This window comes from Salvia splendens, chromosome 5 (genome assembly GCF_004379255.2).
Source record: "Salvia splendens isolate huo1 chromosome 5, SspV2, whole genome shotgun sequence".
Lineage (NCBI taxonomy): Eukaryota > Viridiplantae > Streptophyta > Magnoliopsida > Lamiales > Lamiaceae > Salvia > Salvia splendens.
In genome coordinates this window covers 19566939-19585371 of record NC_056036.1, presented here as the reverse complement: position 1 = coordinate 19585371, position 18433 = coordinate 19566939, and the positions used below count along the sequence as shown (strand labels likewise).

The following is an 18433-nucleotide window of genomic DNA, read 5'->3' as shown; positions in this document are numbered from 1 at the left end:
AACAAAGAAAGTATATATTTATTTAGATTTAAATTGTGATAAAATTTTAATCATGTTATATATAATGTTTTATTTGTGTAATACTTATCAAATATTATGGTGTATACCATCAACTTTCAATCCTGTAGTACCGGGTTCAGGTCGTTATCGTGTCGTGTCAACTTGAACTGTATTGTTTACAGTAAGTTGAAAATTTATGATACGACACGAAACTTGAACACCCACGAAGTTAATGAATTAAGTTTGGATCAAGCCATATTGCGTTCTGATCAGATGTGGTCTAATAAGTACCCAATGATATCATATTGAGTTGGATTAGCCCTTATCGGGTTGGTTTGATTTCGTGTTTAAATTTGGATTAGGCCATATTGCATTAGTTCGATATCGGGTTGACCCGATAACGACCCAACCTAATATTGAATCAACCCATACTATTTATCAATTGTACTACCTTAAATGATATCAATCAAGTTTCAAAAGAACAAGAACGAATATTCCATTGTTGGTAAATCTCAAACTTACCTCCAAATAATAAAATGATCCCCAACAAGGAAGTAACAATAAAAATAGCAGTATCTCTGTTATTGTTGGCAACCCAAAGTCTCAAATACACAGGGAAACTGGATCTATGATAAAGTATAATTTTACTTACCATTATGAATCAAGGTAAGCATTTACAATCCTACTCCAAATTAACTGTCAAATGAATAATTAACCTAAAATATAATGCCAAAAACACTTCATTACAGCAGACACTGGAAGCAAGTGGTTAAACTGTATTGTTAATATTAAGATCCCAACCAATATTTGATGGTACAAACACATGACTATTGCATCATGCAAGCAACCCCACCTCTGTTACCACTGAACTACACAAATTATTCCTGCAAAACTGTTCTCTCACTGTAAATTACAACAAAATTGAACTTAATTATACAACAGCCCCAGATTCTTGCATTCAGATTATCACAGTGGTTGCTAATGGTGGCTTCAAAGGCCATCAATTCACTCAACTATATATCAACCAACAAATGTGACCTCTCTGCTATTCATCAAATGCATGTGTACATATTTTCTCCAGCAACAACGGCCAGTCTTCCCCGAGTTTTCGAGGATTCAGCTCCATCGCAACCCTGAAGTCCTGTACCGAAATAGGGCATTCACTTCTTTTTTCTTGAAGTCCCGGTTTTAAACCGTTGATATGCTTCATATGTTTGTTGGTTTTGTTCTTCGTTGGCTCATGTCCTGACCTTGACCCTACAAGCTCGATGCACGACCGGATCAATCCTTTCAAGTATGCGTCTAAACCATGGTTCAGTATGTTGGCAGAATCAACGGACACCTCTTCGAGACCCTGTATCAGAGCAATTTGCCCCATTCGTTCCCTTAATGTTAGACTTTCCAACAAAGCACCGTTTTTATACGACCCAATACATCTACTGCTACTCGACAGAGGCAGAGCTCTGTGCGCCCTACCAACATTAACCGGACAAAACGGAACCCCAAGGGGGGCTCGAAGTGGACTTCTGGTGGAAGCCTCTTTCCCGTCTCTGACAACCAACTCGGTTTGGTCTTTGCTACATGAAGTAGCTGAAACGTCCAAAGATCTCCTAACAATGGACATTTTGGCAACATTTGGAGCCAAGATCTCATTTTCACTCACTGAATGCTGCAGTGGCCTCCCCATCTCAGCTGGATTCGAATCCCCGTTCTCCAACACCAAACTAGCCTTCCCATTAGGTCCAAGTGCACTACGACGATCACCAGTTTTCCGGTCACGGATACCTGTCCTGGCCTTCCGAGGCGAGAGAGGTAGCAGCAGCATATCACCACCTCCATTCGATAAACCGGGAGAACCAGAAGCCTGAGCTACATTGGCGTGGGACCCGTTTGGCAGGAAATCAGCAGCAGATGCATCCTTGCCGCCAAGTTGTGCTCCATCTCTCGAAATACCACCACCCTTCTGATTGGCTGGAGGTGGCGTCTTTGCACTACAAGCATTTCTCAGTATCGAACAGATGAACTGATTGTGAAGTGGAATATTCTCCCGGCTAATAATTCTAACACAAAGCTTATTGAACTCAACCTTACTCAGTTTCAAACTCAAGAACCTATGAAGGAAATAGAAATATTGCTTTGACCCCTCCGGCCCAAGTTTCTTCACTAACTGAGCTTTCAATTCAGCAAGATTGATCCGCGAATGGTGATGTGGCGGTTGCATCTCCGTAGTCTCACTCTCTCTACACTAAAACCCCATATAACTGAAAAACACACACTTTCACACAACCCTACAGCCCCTTCAATGAGTTAGGGTTTTTTGCTGGTACATCTCCAAAAAACCAAATTCGAAACATCCAATCACTCTAAAAACAACCCTAAAACTGTCAAAGCTGTGGATCATCTCCAACACTTCAACTTTACACACTACTGCAATTTGAGGGTTGACTGAGATCCCAAACTTCCAATTAAAAATGAGTCTCCCTCCAAAACCCCAAATTCAAGATAATTCTCAAATTCTGCAACACCAACCACAAAATTCAACCAGACTCCAGAATCCAGATACCTCCATGCAACTCTAACTAAACCACCAACAAATTCTACCTGTATTAAACAAATTCAACAATAACCAAAATGCCACTCCCTCAATGAAAGATTCAAGCTTGAATTCTGAACTTTAAGCTCAGATTTTACGCTAAAAATTCAATCTTGAAACCAAAGAAATTGAATCAACTAAGGGTAAGCATAAAAATCCAAACTTCCACAAAAAATTGAGTTCAGACCAGCAAGAAAACAAATGGGCTGACCTTAGTGAAGCTCCCCAAATTCAGATTCAACACAAAATATCAATCACTTCCAGCCTTAATTCACTTCAATCATTTTTCTGTTAAAACTACTAACTCTGAAACCCATGAAGCTCCTCTCAACATTGCTTCAATTTCTTGTTTCGCTTTCCCCAATTCACTCTCTTCAAATTTATTGCAGAATGATTCGGAATCAGAAAATTGAGAAGACCCCTTTTCTTTGTTTTCCTCTCTGATCGCTCTCTTCTTCGATACTCCCTTTCTCTCTCTCTTCACCTCTCATTCGATTTCTGTCTCTATGAAAAGTAAAATTGTTTTTTTGTGTAATTTTGTGGAGAGGTACAAACTTTGATGCACATGATACTACAGGTGGGTGTTGTACATTGCGCTGGAAATATTGTATTTCGATTTGGCTGGAGGGATAACAGTTTGGCATTATAAACTTCTTCTTTTAGAAGGTTTAGGTACCACGCGGATAGAGATGTGTAATATCTACGCGCCTTATCATTGGTTAGTTTTGAGTGACGAGCTTTTATATTATTGCGCCGAGAAGAGACTACTCTAAAATGCGGGTGGGAAATAATAACTCATTTCGGTTGTTATATTTTTACCTATTAACCATGGGTGTAAGCATTATAATTTTCACATAAAATTTGAGAGGGAAGAACAAAGTTCATTGTGTTCATTCACAATAGATTTGGTGCCAATTTTAAAAGAAAAATGAAAAAGAAATAACCCCATCTGAGACTGAATTTATTTATAAAATTAACGAATCTTGTGACTGAAACACAGTAGAGGATGTTGCATTTTAAATACGACGCCGATTGTGAATCTTAAAATCTTTGCCAAATAAAAAACGGGGATACGCTTATTTAAATAAATTGTCTATCTCTTCCCAAATATTTTTTTCTCACACGCTTGCCTGCGTATAACTTTCAGGTATGTATTTTTTTTCTTGTGAATGTATTTCTTTTAATTTATTTAAATATTTTTTTATTCCTAAAACTTTGTAGGATTTGTCGATTTCTCGACAATAATTGGAGTGGAGAAAATACCAATTCAAGTTGAAAATAATGTTACTCCACATACGGGGGTTATAAATTTTTTCATTTTCATCGATTAAATAATATTGAAATTTAATTACTTGAAAAGTCTGTTTTAAATTGTCAAGTTGCAAATAGTTATTTACCAAGATCTGATTATGAATCTGATGGGATACGAACTAAACAACTAAACAATAATTGCGAGCCCGATAGCAGTGACGGCCCATCAGCCCAAAACCCAAGAAAGAGTATCAGTTCGGCACAACCAAAGAGTTCGGTCACAGCCTATAGCTCGGTAGTATCAGTTCGGCACAACCAAAGAGTTCGGTCACAGCCTATAGCTCGGTAAAAGCCGACCAATCGAGCTCAACTCTCAGATCGGCAAAAGCTGATCGGCAAAGTTCAGCAGTTCGGTCTCAGTATTCGACCGAACAAGGAGATAGTGGACCCATGCAGGATCTCCACGACCTCCATTACACCCACGATCTATTTAGTGGTATTAAGCAGTTATCAACCCCACTACCAGGGCTGCAAACCACGATCTTAGTTCGAATGTATAAATAGAACTTAGATCAGATAGACCAGGGTTAAGCTCTCTAGATCCCGAATCTTATAGCAAATCAGTATTGTAATCTGTAAGCGAGACCAAGCAATACAAATTTGCCCTCTCTTCTTCCCGTGGACGTAGATTTACCTCAGTAAATCGAACCACGTAATTTTCCGTGTTGTGATCGTTTATTACTTGCATTTATTCCCATCAAAAATTCGCCACATCATCACTGGCGCCGTCTGTGGGAAACAGAGAACCAAAACTGTGATAAAAGCGAGTTTTTGATCCTTTTCCACCAAAAAATGCGTACCAGATCACATAATACCCATACTTCCGTCCGTGATGAACGTGAGGAAGCTAGTCCAGCCCGTAGGTCTGGAAAACAGCCTCGGGAGAAATCTGCCTCCAGTTCTCACGGTGAAAGAACAAACCACTCAAAAAGTCATCGCATCGAGCCTCCCCAGCAGCTCGCTTTGAATGAGGCTGTCAAGTTGTTCTTGGCTGAGAAGCAGGATGAGTTCTTAACATTCCTGCAAAAGAGCCAGAAGCCGGAGAAGAAAACGGCGGATTCTCCCTCCCCCTCCAGACATGAAAGTCACTACCGCAGTAGTGTCGTATCTTCCAGGAGAAAGAATCCTCACCACCGATATGTTCCTTCTCCTCCTTGTTACCGAAATCACAGGAGAACTCCATCTCCACCATACCGTAGAGATGTCGGATTCGCTATGTATGGAGCGCTGAAGACTCCATTTTCGGATGATATCACCAGAACTCCGTTGCCACAGAATTACCGAACTCCGTCAGTGACTTATGACGGGTTAGTGGATCCTCATGATTTCCTGGGACGCTATCAGTATAATATGGCGAACCAAGGTCTCAATGAGGTTCATATGTGTAAGCTGTTTCCCGAGCTGCTCATCGGGAACGCAAGAAGGTGGTTTGATAGCCTCCCTCAAGGCAGCATTCGATCTTACAGAGATCTAATGGATGCTTTTCATAGGAGGTTCTTCCAGAAAGCTGAAACCCGAATCACTTCGGCTCAGCTGCTTTCTATACGTCAAGGTCGCGATGAAAAGATTAGCGACTTCATGACAAGATTCCACAAGGAATGCCTACAAGTAGATGATCTCAATGATCTACTTGTCATTTCGGCATTCCAAAATGGAATTCTGCCAGGAGCTCTCTACAGAAAGCTCGTTGAATGCAGTCCGCAAACAGCTCAAGAGATGTGGGACATTGCGGACCAGTTTTCTCGTGCTGATGAGGCAGACCGTCGAAAACGGTCTTTAGACAGCTCTTCCAGAGGAGACAAGAGGAAGCCCGATCATAGCGATCAGGGACATCCTCGCCGAACTCCTTTTGAAAGAATTCAAAGGGCACCGGTACAAGACAGGTTGGGACCACGTCTCAATCTTGAGAAACCCCCCGCTCAGTTCGTACCATTGAACAAGTCGAGAGCGGAAATTTTCGAACTGCATTCTGATATGTTCGAAAAACCAAAGCAGATGACGAAATCGGCCACGCGCCGAAGTCAGGATAAATATTGCTCCTTCCATCAAGACCACGGTCACGATACCGAGGAGTGCCGAAATTTGGCAGCAGGTATTGATGTTCTTGTGAAAGCAGGGACGTTAAAAAAATACCAAAGCAAGCCGCCGAAAAAGAATAAGAAACAGAGAAGTGCGAACTGCGCACCTCAGGATCCTAAAAGGCAACAGGATCCCGAAGACGATGATGAGCCGCAATATGATGGAGTAATCCAGACTATTGACGCTCTCCCAGCCGGGAAGACTAAATCGTCTCTAAAATCAGAGCGCAGAGGCTTCAACCGAGAGGAGCCAACACATAAAAGGCTGAAGAAGGAGGAAGTGATTACATTTTCAGATGCAGATCCCGTCCCGGCCATTTCTCCTCATCAAGACGCTATTGTCATTCAAGCTGGAGTGGCAAACAAACTGATCCACAGAGTGTTTGTGGATACAGGAGCGTCGGTTAGCATTCTTTTTAAAGAATGTTTTGATAAATTGGAAGTGGATCCAGCTCGGCTCAGTCCGGCCCCACTTCCTCTGAAAAGTTTCGCCCAGGAGGACACCCGCCCTGAAGGTATTATCAGCCTTCCGATTACGGTAGGAAGAGCGCCTACTAGCTCCAGTACGATGATCGAGTTTTTTGTGGTAAAAGCTCGATCCCCGTATAACATTATACTGGGAAGAGACTGGCTCAACACAGTTCGGGCCATTTGCTCTACTTATCACCTCACAATCAAGATCCCCACTAAAGGAGGGATAGCAGTCATCCGAGGTGATCAAAAGAGAGCAAAAGAATGTCTGCAGATTGCGCTTAAAAGTGCCGAACAATCAGATCGGCACCATCAAGCATAGCAATCACAGCAGCCGGAGTCAGAGGCAGGCGAAATGAACGAAGTCACACCGGAGCCGAACTCGAGGAAAGTTCAGTTATACGAAGATGATCCATCCAGAACGGTCAAGATCGGTTTCGCGGGAACACCTCTACTCCGGGAAAAGACCATCCAGCTCCTCAAAGAGTACAAAGATGTCTTTGCGTGGTCTCCGTTGGACATGACTGGAGTGTCTCCCGAGGTAATTACACATCGGTTAAATATTGATCCTTCAGTCCGGCCTATAAAACAGAAGCAAAGACTCTTTGCGGCAAAAAGAAATCAAGTCATCCATGACGAAGTCCGCCAATTACTGAAAGCGGATGTATTATTTGAAGTAAAATATCCTTCTTGGGTGGCCAATCCTGTGATGATCAAGAAAAAAGAAGGAGGATGGCGGATGTGCATAGATTTTACGGATCTAAATAAGCACTGTCCTAAAGATTGCTACCCCCTTCCCAACATAGATAAAAAAGTAGAAGCTCTGATAGGCTTCGAAATTTTCTGTTTTCTTGATTTGTATAAAGGATACCACCAAGTTTTAATGGATGAGAATGATGCTTCAAAAACGGCTTTCATTACTGACTTCGGTATTTTTGCTTATAAAAAGATGCCATTTGGTTTAAAGAATGCCGGAGCCACATATCAAAGGATGGTAGATAAGCTATTTCGGCACCTGATCGGAAAAGAGGTTGAAGTATATGTTGACGACATAGTTGTTAAAAGCAGAAGCACTTCGGAGTACGAAAACAATCTCAAATCCACTCTCGACGTGCTCAAAAAAGCCAACCTCAAACTCAATCCCCAAAAATGTACCTTTTTGGTAGATTCGGGAAAATTTCTGGGTTGTTGGGTTTCAAAGGAAGGACTCAAGGCAAATCCCCTAAAGGTTCAAGTTGTTCAGAACATGGCAGTGCCGAAGTCCATACGTGATGTGCAAAGGCTAACTGGATGTCTAGCCGCACTGAATAGATTCCTTTCCCAAGCAGCCGAAAAGCAAATGCCGTTCTTCAATGTTTTGAAGAAGGCACCAAAGTTTGAGTGGGGAGCCGAACAGAAAAAGGCTTTTGACGAACTCAAAAGTTATTTAACCGAACTTCCTATTCTCTCTGCTCCAACAGATGCCGAAGTGATATTCTTATATTTAGCAGCATCAGATCAAACCATTAGCGCGGTGCTTGTGCGAGAAGAAGGCCTAAAGCAGCGTCCTATCTACTTTACAAGCCGAGCATTAAGAGGTCCCGAAACAAGGTATCAACCTCTGGAAAAAATTGCTCTGGCATTAGTAAATGCAGCAAGGAGACTGCGGCCATATTTCTATGCTCACAAAGTATGCGTCTTAACCGATCTTCCACTTCGGCAAGTTTTGACTAAGCCAGAAGCATCAGGCAGAATTGCCAAGTGGGCCATAGAGTTGGGAGAACATTCAATAGAATATCTACCTCGGAAAGCCATCAAGGGACAAGCCTTGGCAGATTTTCTTGTAGAGGCAAAGTTCGATCAGGCAATCCCTATTATTGCCGAACAGAAAAATCCTACCAATGACGAACTAACACAGCCCCAGAAACCCGAAGTAGAGCCGCCGGACTGTTGGATTGGATTCGTAGATGGAGCTTCGAATAAGACAGGAAGTGGAGCTGGTATTCTACTTATCGCTCCCGACGGACACGAAGTAACTTATTCACTTTGGTTCTTATTCCCAACCACTAATAACGAAGCCGAATACGAAGCCCTTCTTGCCGGACTTCAGTTAGCGCAACATCTACTTGTCAAATCTCTCAAAATTCATTGTGATTCACAAGTCATAGTGAATCACATGCTGGGTACAAGTGAAGCCCGTGGTGAAAGGATGAAAAAATACTTGGACAAAGCGCAAAGTATTAGCCGAAATTTCTCTTATTTTCGGATAATCCACATTCCCAGAGCGGGAAATAGCCGAGCAGATACTTTAAGTAAGTTGGCCTCATATCCGAGCTCAAAGGTGGAGGAATTACCGCACAGAAGCATTGATGAAGCTGAAGTACACTCAGTAACCAGTTCACCAAACTGGATGACGCCAATATTAAAGTATCTAGATCAAGGACAACTGCCCGAGGATAAGAGAGAAGCAAGGAAAATCACATGCCGAGCACGTCGGTATGAACTTCATGAAGGAGTCCTATATAGAAAGTCCTACCTTCAACCGTTATTGCGATGTGTAGGACCAGAAGAGACGGATTACATCCTTAGAGAAGTTCATGAAGGATCTTGCGGTAGCCACATCGGAGCTAGAGCATTAGCTAAAAAAGTTCTGAGATGGGGATATTATTGGCCAACTTTGGTACAAGAAGCAGTACAGCTAGTTAAGAAATGTACGAAATGCCAAATCCATGCAAATATCCCAAGGACGCCGCAGACTGATCTATGTGCTATGCAAAGCCCTTGGCCTTTTATGCAATGGGGCATAGACATAGTAGGACCACTACCACAAGCTCCCCGGCAAATGAAATTCTTGATCGTTGCCGTGGATTACTTCACAAAGTGGGTGGAGGCTGAACCATTAGCTACGATAACAAGCTCAAAGGCATTAGATTTTGTCTGGAAGAACATAGTTTGCCGATTTGGCATACCCCATATCCTCATTTCGGATAATGGGACTCAGTTTACTGACAAAACATTCAAGAATTGGTGCCAAGAGTTGAATATTCAACAGCGGTTCACTTCGGTCTCTCACCCACAAGCAAACGGACAAACGGAAGTAACAAACCGTATTTTGGTGAAAGGATTAAAAGCTCGGTTAGAACAAGCCAAAGGACAATGGGTAGAAAATCTTCCTCAAGTCCTATGGTCTTACCGAACTACACCAAAAACCTCCAACGGTGAAACTCCGTACAGTCTAGTGTACGGCACTGAAGCCGTAATTCCGGTTGAGATCGGCATACCCAGCCCCCGAACCCTCAATTTCTCAACAGAACTGAATGATGACGGACTGAGAGCCGAACTAGATCTTGCCGAAGAAAGAAGAGAATTGGCCTGCATAAAAGCAGCCAAGTACAAGGAGCAAGTAGCCCGGTATTATAACCAAAGGGTGAAAAAGCTGCAGTTTCAAGTGGGAGATCTCGTATTGAGAAACAATGAAGTAAGCCGAGCAGAAAAGCTGGGCAAACTTGAACCCACATGGGAAGGTCCGTATCGGGTGTCAGAAGTCCTGGGAAAAGGGTCTTATAAATTAACCCATATGTCAGGAGAACAAGTACCCCGAACATGGCATATTTCCAACCTCAGGAAGTTCTATTTGTAAGAGACAAGGTCCGGTCAGTCTTGTGTCTAGTTCGGTCCTAGGGTTATGTGCTTTCATGTTTTTATTGTTCTTGTGTCTAGTTCGGTCCTAGGGTTATGTGCGTTTTGTCTCTTACAAATGTTACTGAGGTATATTGTTCCTTAAAGGCAGATCCCCTTTTTTTAGAGCATGTATTAAAGACAATTGTGAGTCCAAGCTTCTAAGGAAGATACAAGATTCCACAATTCAGCTTAAGAAACAAGCAATTCGTCTGAAACGAACTGCAATAAGCCGAAAGCCACTTCGGTTAACTAGGGAAAGTCCAATCCAAGCGATAAAACTCGCCAAATAAGGACACTAACTCAGTCCGGTCAAAGAAGAGTTTACTTCATAAGACCGAGGACGAGTACAGGGAAAGTCCAATCCAAGCGATAAAACTCGCCAAATAAGGACACTAACTAAGTCCGGTCAAAGAAGAGTTTACTTCATAAGACCGAGGACGAGTACAATAAATGAAATAAAAAATCGCTGAACTGTAAATACGCAGTGATAGAAGCGAAATGAAAAAATTTCATTTACTAAGTCTTGTTGGGCATACAATTCCGTTGCCCTACGAGAATGCGTTACACCATTACAAAGGACTATTCTACTGTCTACGATTGCTAAAGTTGAGCCACCTATCCGAAAAATCCTCATGATGCTGAGTTCGGGCGTTCCGAGCAGTTGACGAATAAGTAGGTGGACGAGATGCTCTGATCGACCTACCGCCTCTTCCCTGAGTCCGGGAAGTTCTAGCACCTCGGCGGCGAAGAGTCTCTTCACGAAGCATTTGCTGATCTTGCTCACTCATATTCACAACTCCTCTACGAACTTCAGGGCGTTCTTGTCTTGACGTTTCCGGTTGCTCCTGAGTCCATTGCTGATTTGGAGTAGAATTTTGAGTAAGTGGATTAGAGGTTTGAGTTGGAGTGTGAGCATCTGTTAGAGGGAAACGACTAAGGAATCTCTCGATTGAGGGACGCCGGGAAAGAATGATGTCGTACAGAGAAGCCAAGCGCCGCAATGATTTCACAACTTGTTGGCAAGCCGAGCTCTCCAGCACATTGTTCCTCCGGAGTACATGAAGCTCCTCCCACAGTTCATCAACTTGATTCTGAACTTCAGATATAGTCATTCCCCCGCGCCCGCAGATGAAATTTTCATATGCAGTCCTCTCAGCGATGACAGTATTCAGCTCGGCCTCCAGATCTTTCTTTATGGACTCTAAGTCCTTATTGTTGGACTCCAGCTCCACTAAACGAGCCAAGAGTTCATCATACTTCATCTGGTCATCTATAGCTTTTTTCTCAGCTTCATTTAAAGCCGAAGAGTATAGCCGCTTCCAGTGAAGTACCTCCAGCTCCTTAGAGTAAAGAATACGAAGCAGCTATGTCAGTTCGGCATTTCAGTTTACCGAGCAGGCAGTAAACCACAATAGGAGTAAAAGAGATTAAGAAAAGCTATAAAGAAGACACGAGTGTAGAAAGGAGAATTTTTTCATTCAAAGAAAAAATTTACACAAGGAGGGCTTCAAGGCCATTTTACAAATAGAAAGAAACTAAACTAAGAGAAGGGAGACGAAATCATACTCCGCCAGTTTCGTCTCCGGCTTCTTTCTCCTTGTCTACCTCGGTCTCAGCCTCGGCCTCCCTACTCCCTCCCTCCTGGTCGGCGCCCCCATCGCCGGTCTGCTGATCCTCCTGCTCGGTCTCCCGGCCGGCCTCATTTTCCTGCTCGCCCTCTTTGAAAATTGAAGCGGGTGAAACAGGCCCCAAGGAGGCAAAGATGGCCTCCATGTTCTCGTCACGGTCAGCACGGCAATTACGGACTCGTTCAGCAGAAAGCAGGACCGATGAAGACGCAAGCTCCTCAAGGAGCGGCAGACTCTGGAGGCGCGCTGCAATCTCTCGGCCATACAGCGGCAAAACGACTTCAGGTTCCTGCACAGCGTTATCGGTCATCAATTTCAGCAGATCGCCGATAAGGGCCGAAAATTGATTGCTCAAAAAGAGTTTCTCCGTGTAAACACGGAGAGCCTCCCCCTGAGCAACCACGGCAGCAGCCTCCCTCTGTTTCGACTGCTCTCTCTGGATGATGAGCTGGTTTTTGGCACGCTGGGCTTCATCCTGAGCCGAGATCCTAGCGGCCCTTGCCTCCTCAAAGTCTGCCCGAGCCTGTTCGGCCTGGTGACGAGCAGCATTCAAATTCCTCTGCATCTCATCATAATCGCTGGACGCTTTAGAGAGTTCAACTGTGACGAGCTTGCAGAGCATATTGTTCCTCTGAAAATGGAAAAAGGAAAAAAGTCAACAGAGGGGCCACAAAAAATATAGGAAAGAAGCAAAACCAGAAAATCAAGAAGGAAATTCACCTCCACAAAGTCCTTTGGCCATAAAAAGGGCTCAGAGATATGTTCCGAAGTGGCCGCAACCGCTCCGGATCCACAACCCCCCAGGACAATGTCTCTCTGTGGCGCTTTTGGGGGTTTCTGAGTCTTCGCCTTCCCCTTTGCCGAAGTCGATTCCGGTTTTTTTGGATCCGAAGACTGACTCGAAGAGGTCTTCTGCCTCTTCGGATTCTTCTCGGCATCAGACGCCGAGCTGGTGGCTCTCTGTTTCTCCGGCTCCTTGGATTCGGAGGATTTGCGACCTAGCCTGCTCAGCATGTTCACTGCCAAAAAGCGAGAAAACAAAGTTAGTTTTCGCCGCTAAAGCAGTAAAGCATAAAAAAGAAATCCTCACCCTCAGTCTCTTCGTCCGAAGACGAGGAATCGAACACGAAGTCACCCTTGACGAGCTCAGATTCCGAATACTGTTTCCTAATCATGGGAATCTTATTGAGCTCGCCCTCGAGCTCGTCCAACGGTTCTACCCGAGGATGAGGAATTACGGACTTCGGCCCTCTCCAGGAAAAGTCCGGAGCCGCTGTCCTATTGTAAAAAAAGAAACGATTTTGCCACTTCGGCCATTTGGTTTTACAGAATGCTCTGAAGGGCTGTAAAGGGATCAAGTAAAACCAGGATCCCTTTCTCTTAAACTGAAAGAAATTAAGGATTGCCCTCAGAGACAGATCCTTTTCTAGTCTACGCAGCTCGGCAGCAAAGGCCGATAAGTGCCTCCAAGAATTTGGAGTCACCTGACCTAAAGGAAGTTGAAAAAACTCAAGAAGCTCTACAAAGGCAGGGGGAAGAGGGAAACGAAGCCCGCATTCTAAGCAGGCTTCGTAAACGGTGGCATAACCCTCCGGCGGCGAGTTAGCCCTATGAATGTCGTCGGGAATCACCACTAACCCCCCAGGAAGAAAATATTTTCCGTGTAAGGATATCACAGTATCCTTACTCAAAATGCTGTGAAAATATTCTACCGTCTTCTCCCCGGACCTTTTCCGGCCAGAAGACCCCTTACCCCCCTTCCTACCACTACCTGATTCAGAAACAGATTCAGAAGAAGAAGACATGATTCTTACTCTTTGATGGTCGAAAGTCTCTGAAGAAATTCTTGAAGAAGCGGAAGAAAATTTTACGAAAAAGAGAGAGAATGCAGAAGAAATAATCGCAAAAGTGTTCCAATGATGAATAAAGGAAATATTTTTCAAATTCGTCGCACCGTTTCAAATCCCACTTTTTCTGGATTCTCTGGCCGGATTTGCTGTCACATTTAATGCAGACACGTGCAGAGCACGTCCCCTGACGTCAGCCTCCCCCTTACACTTATCCGAAATGCCGAAGTGATTCACTTCGCTTTTCGGGGGGGGGTGGTGATGGGATACGAACTAAACAACTAAACAATAATTGCGAGCCCGATAGCAGTGACGGCCCATCAGCCCAAAACCCAAGAAAGAGTATCAGTTCGGCACAACCAAAGAGTTCGGTCACAGCCTATAGCTCGGTAGTATCAGTTCGGCACAACCAAAGAGTTCGGTCACAGCCTATAGCTCGGTAAAAGCCGACCAATCGAGCTCAACTCTCAGATCGGCAAAAGCTGATCGGCAAAGTTCAGCAGTTCGGTCTCAGTATTCGACCGAACAAGGAGATAGTGGACCCATGCAGGATCTCCACGACCTCCATTACACCCACGATCTATTTAGTGGTATTAAGCAGTTATCAACCCCACTACCAGGGCTGCAAACCACGATCTTAGTTCGAATGTATAAATAGAACTTAGATCAGATAGACCAGGGTTAAGCTCTCTAGATCCCGAATCTTATAGCAAATCAGTATTGTAATCTGTAAGCGAGACCAAGCAATACAAATTTGCCCTCTCTTCTTCCCGTGGACGTAGATTTACCTCAGTAAATCGAACCACGTAATTTTCCGTGTTGTGATCGTTTATTACTTGCATTTATTCCCATCAAAAATTCGCCACATCATCAGAATCATTAAATGGTAAAATGAATAAACATTCGCAATTATAAGGGTTGTTCCTAAAGGCTTCGACAAATTCTTAATTGGAACGTACTCGTTAGTAGTTAGATACGTATGAACATATCTGAGAAAACCCCTGTATAGTTTCTTCAATTTCTCCATAAAGAGAAATATGACCAACAGTGGTTCTAATGTATAGAAAAAGAATTTATTTTTTGATACTTCTTACTATTAGATAGTGTCCATAAATCTCATAATAATTGCCTAAAGATTCATAGTGAACTTCGATGGGAGTTTCACTTGAAGAAATAAGGTATTGATCTAGTCTCCACTGAAGCCATAAAGGGCTATCTAAATTGGTTCAATGTATCAGTTTTGCTGGTTATTGAGTTTTGCCATATATTAAAAGGAACGAACCTGCTGATACTTTTTCCATCATGAGAAAAAGTGAGATAGGTTAGAAAAGTTAGAATTTTATGTTGAAATTGAAGTAGTATAAGTGAATTCCCATATATTATTATTATTGATGGTCCATCTGCATAAAAGTTTCTCCTTGTGTATCATCGGATATTTTTATGTTTAAGTGGCTTTCAACAAACTCTTACAATGAATTTGTGCTCAGACTCTAATTTCAGGCCTAGAATCGATATGGAATTTGATAGCTTAGATGATGCTTGGATATTCTGGGTTCAATATGGAGGGAAAGATAGATTTGGATTTCAGCTATTTTAACAAGAGCAAAAAAAACTGGTCAGTTACATAATACAAATATGTATTTTTTTGCTTATGAAAGTATTTCTTTTAATTCATTTAAATATTTTTATTCCTAAAGCTTTATGGGATGTGTCTATTTCTCGACAATAATTGGGGTGGAGAAAATAGCAATTCAAGTTGAAAATAATGTTACTGCACGGTCGAGGGTTATAAATTTTTTCATTTTCATCAAATAAATAATATTAAAATTTAGTTACTTGAAAAGTCTGTTTTAAATTGTCAAGTTGCAAATAGTTATTTATCAAGATCTGATTATGAATCATTAAATGGTAAAATGAATAAACATTCGCAATTATATAGGTTGTTCCTAAAGGCTTTGACAAATTCTTAATTGGAACTTACTCATTAGTAGTTAGATACCGTATGAACAGGCCTGAGAAAACCCCTGTATGGCTTCTTCAATTTCTCGATAAAGAGAAATATGACCAACAGTGGTTCGAATGTATAGCAAAAGAATTTATTTTTTGATACTTCTTACTATTAGATATTAATAGATAGTGTCCATAAATCTAATAATAATTGCCTAAGGATTCATAGTGAACTTCGATGTGAGTTTCTCTTGTAGAAATAAGGCGTTGATCTAGTCTCCAGTGAAGCCACAAAGGGCTATCTAAATTGATTCAATGTATCAGTTTTGCAATAACAAACCTGGAGATACATTTTCAATCATGAGGAAAAGTGAGACGGGTTAGAAAAGTTAGAATTTTATGTTGAAAAAAGTAGTATAAGTGAATTTCACATATATTATTTTTATTGATGGTCCATCTGCTTAAAAGTGTCTCCTTGCGTATCATCTGATATTTTTATGTTTAAGTGGCTTTCAACAAAGTCTTACGATGAATTTGTGCTCAGATTCTAACTTCAAGCCTAGAATCGATATGGAATTTCATAGCTTAGATGATGCTTGGATATTATGGGTTCAATCTGGAGGGAAAGATGAATTTGGATTTCAGCAACAATATTTTAACAAGAACAAAAAAACTGGTCAGATACATCATACAAATATGTTTGTTGTAAGGAAGATGTGCGCAAAGAAGACAAAAGGGATTCTTTGACGCTCAATCTTCGACTTGAGATTCGAACAAATTGCAAAGTAAGATTGTGGGTAACCTATGTGAATAGTATATACGAAGAAAATGAGTTTAATGAAGAGCATAATCATCCCTCCATCTTCCTGAGGCAGTACATGGGATTATTTTATGATAGTCGATGCTCTTAGACTTATGCAGATCGTGCGCTTAGATATTATGTCATGCAGATGAATTCAACTGGCCAGGAGGACACCTAGACCTAGCCTTGTCGTTGGGCACTTGTCTAGGCCTCTACCAAAACCTTAATCCACTTACTACTACTAGTCTAGGGGAGTAAGAATCGATCCCATGAAGATGGATGAGCCCAGGCCTATGTCTAGAGCGGGCTGGTCTGGGCCTAGGTTTTGATATGCATATGTGGGCCCAGCCCAGTCCGAGCCCATCTGGTAAGTGGGTCGGGCCAGGCCTGGGTCAAGTTCAAAGTTTTTAGAGTATGATTATATAACAAAAATAAATGGAATCGTAAAACATTCCTAATACACCAACAAGATATTGACATGTGGACATTTCTCTCACACTATTCTTCTCCTTTTTTTTTTCTTTCAGCACTATCAATGCAAGCTTTAATTTAAGGGCTTGATTGATTGTATAGAAAGGAAAATATAAGACATGAATGTAATAAGATTTTCTAGATTATTTGGATAGAGTTAGTAATCATAATCCATTGTTTGATTACCTTAATAGTAATCCTAGGTTTGACCAAAGGGTGTTTGATTGGCATGGTAGCTGACTTGGTTACCAATACATTTTTCCAAAAGTATCCTCAAAATAGCACAGCAGGAATCCAAAATTTCCCAAATTTTTCTCCATCCCATTTCTGCAATGTCTTTTTATTCTGAAAACACCCGTCAATTGAGAGAGGACTTCACTGGCTTCCATCTTGGGTAACAAATCAGGAGACGATCGAAGCAATTTCGCGCAAAATAAGGCATGGTTTCATTACACTTTCTTACTCGAAATGGCACTCTCTAAAATCCCAAACCTTAGTTGTATACAATGACTCTTTTCTCCTGTTATCACCTGTTTTGCGTTTGTAAAATCTGCGCAACAATCTATTTTGTGCTCACCATGTGTTTGTTAATTGGCGATTCTTTATAAATGCTTCTTTTTTCTATTTTGTTTTTGTAGAACATGGATGAATGATTGGAAATTTCTTACAATGTATTGTAGTGTATTATATACAGACTAAAGTTTCAAAATGGTCCTTAACATATTGCGTTTTTTGATTTTGGTCTAAAACATTATCTTTTGAATTATTCGGTCCCTCACATTTGAAATCGGATCACATTTGGTCCATTTTGGACGGTTCTGTCAAATTTTTGACGGTTTAATTACTGGGTCACAAATCCTTCACTAATTGGGAGAAACTGATCCGTCACAAATCCGTCACTAATCCGTCACGAGACTCATACTATCCCATAATCCAAAACAGTACGGCCCCGAAAAGAAGAGTGTGACCTGTCAACATAAATCTGCTGCTTCTACTTTTAAAACACAAACCTCCATTATACCTTGCTCCAAATTAGGTTCCATCGAAGAAGACGATGAAACTCAAACCTCTTCTTCTCATTTTACTATTCCTCGCATTAACTTCTTCCTCCTCTTCTGCTCCCCTTCCTAACGATGCAGCTGCATTGCTCCATTTCAAATCCAAAGCCGATTTGAGGAACCAATCGAATTTTTCGCCTAAATCTAGCTCCGCATTTTGCAAATGGAAAGGAGTCGAATGCTCAGATTCCAGAGCGGTTTGACTCATCGTCAAGGATGTACAACTAGGTGGCGTTTTCGCACCGAACTCGCTAAGTCAGCTCGCCGAGCTCCGACTCCTCAGCCTGTAGAACAACTCACTCACCGGTCCAATCCCCTATCTCTCCAGTCTGGTCAATCTCAAAGCGCTTTTTCTCAACCGGAACTACTTCTCCGGCGCAGTGCCTCCCTCCCTCTCCGCCCTCCACCACCTCAAAACCGTCGATCTCTCCTACAACATGCTCGCCGGCTCGATTCCGGCCCATCTCAACAGTCTGGATCGGCTCTGCTACCTCCGGCTCGATTTCAACCGGTTAAACGGCTCCGTCCCACCGCTGAACCAGTCCTCGCTCCAGATCTTCGACGTCT

The 18433-nt window shown here is 42.2% G+C and overlaps 1 protein-coding gene across 1 annotated transcript; it reads right to left on the bottom strand.

Annotated features, from left to right (window-relative positions):
* Positions 1–766: 766 nt before the first annotated feature.
* Positions 767–3129, bottom strand: LOC121802512. The gene is made up of 2 exons (XM_042202194.1): positions 2805–3129; positions 767–2601 (listed from the first exon to the last, which is right to left on the bottom strand). The coding sequence occupies exon 2, from the start codon at positions 2219–2221 to the stop codon at positions 1046–1048; it is 1176 nt and encodes a 391-aa protein (XP_042058128.1). The 5' UTR covers positions 2222–2601; positions 2805–3129; the 3' UTR covers positions 767–1045.
* Between the last annotated feature and the right edge of the window lie 15304 nt (positions 3130–18433).

Bases quoted from the DNA above. Each gene is read 5' to 3' on its own strand.
- LOC121802512 (XM_042202194.1), bottom strand. From the start codon at position 2,221: ATGCAACCGCCACATCACCATTCGCGGATCAATCTTGCTGAATTGAAA.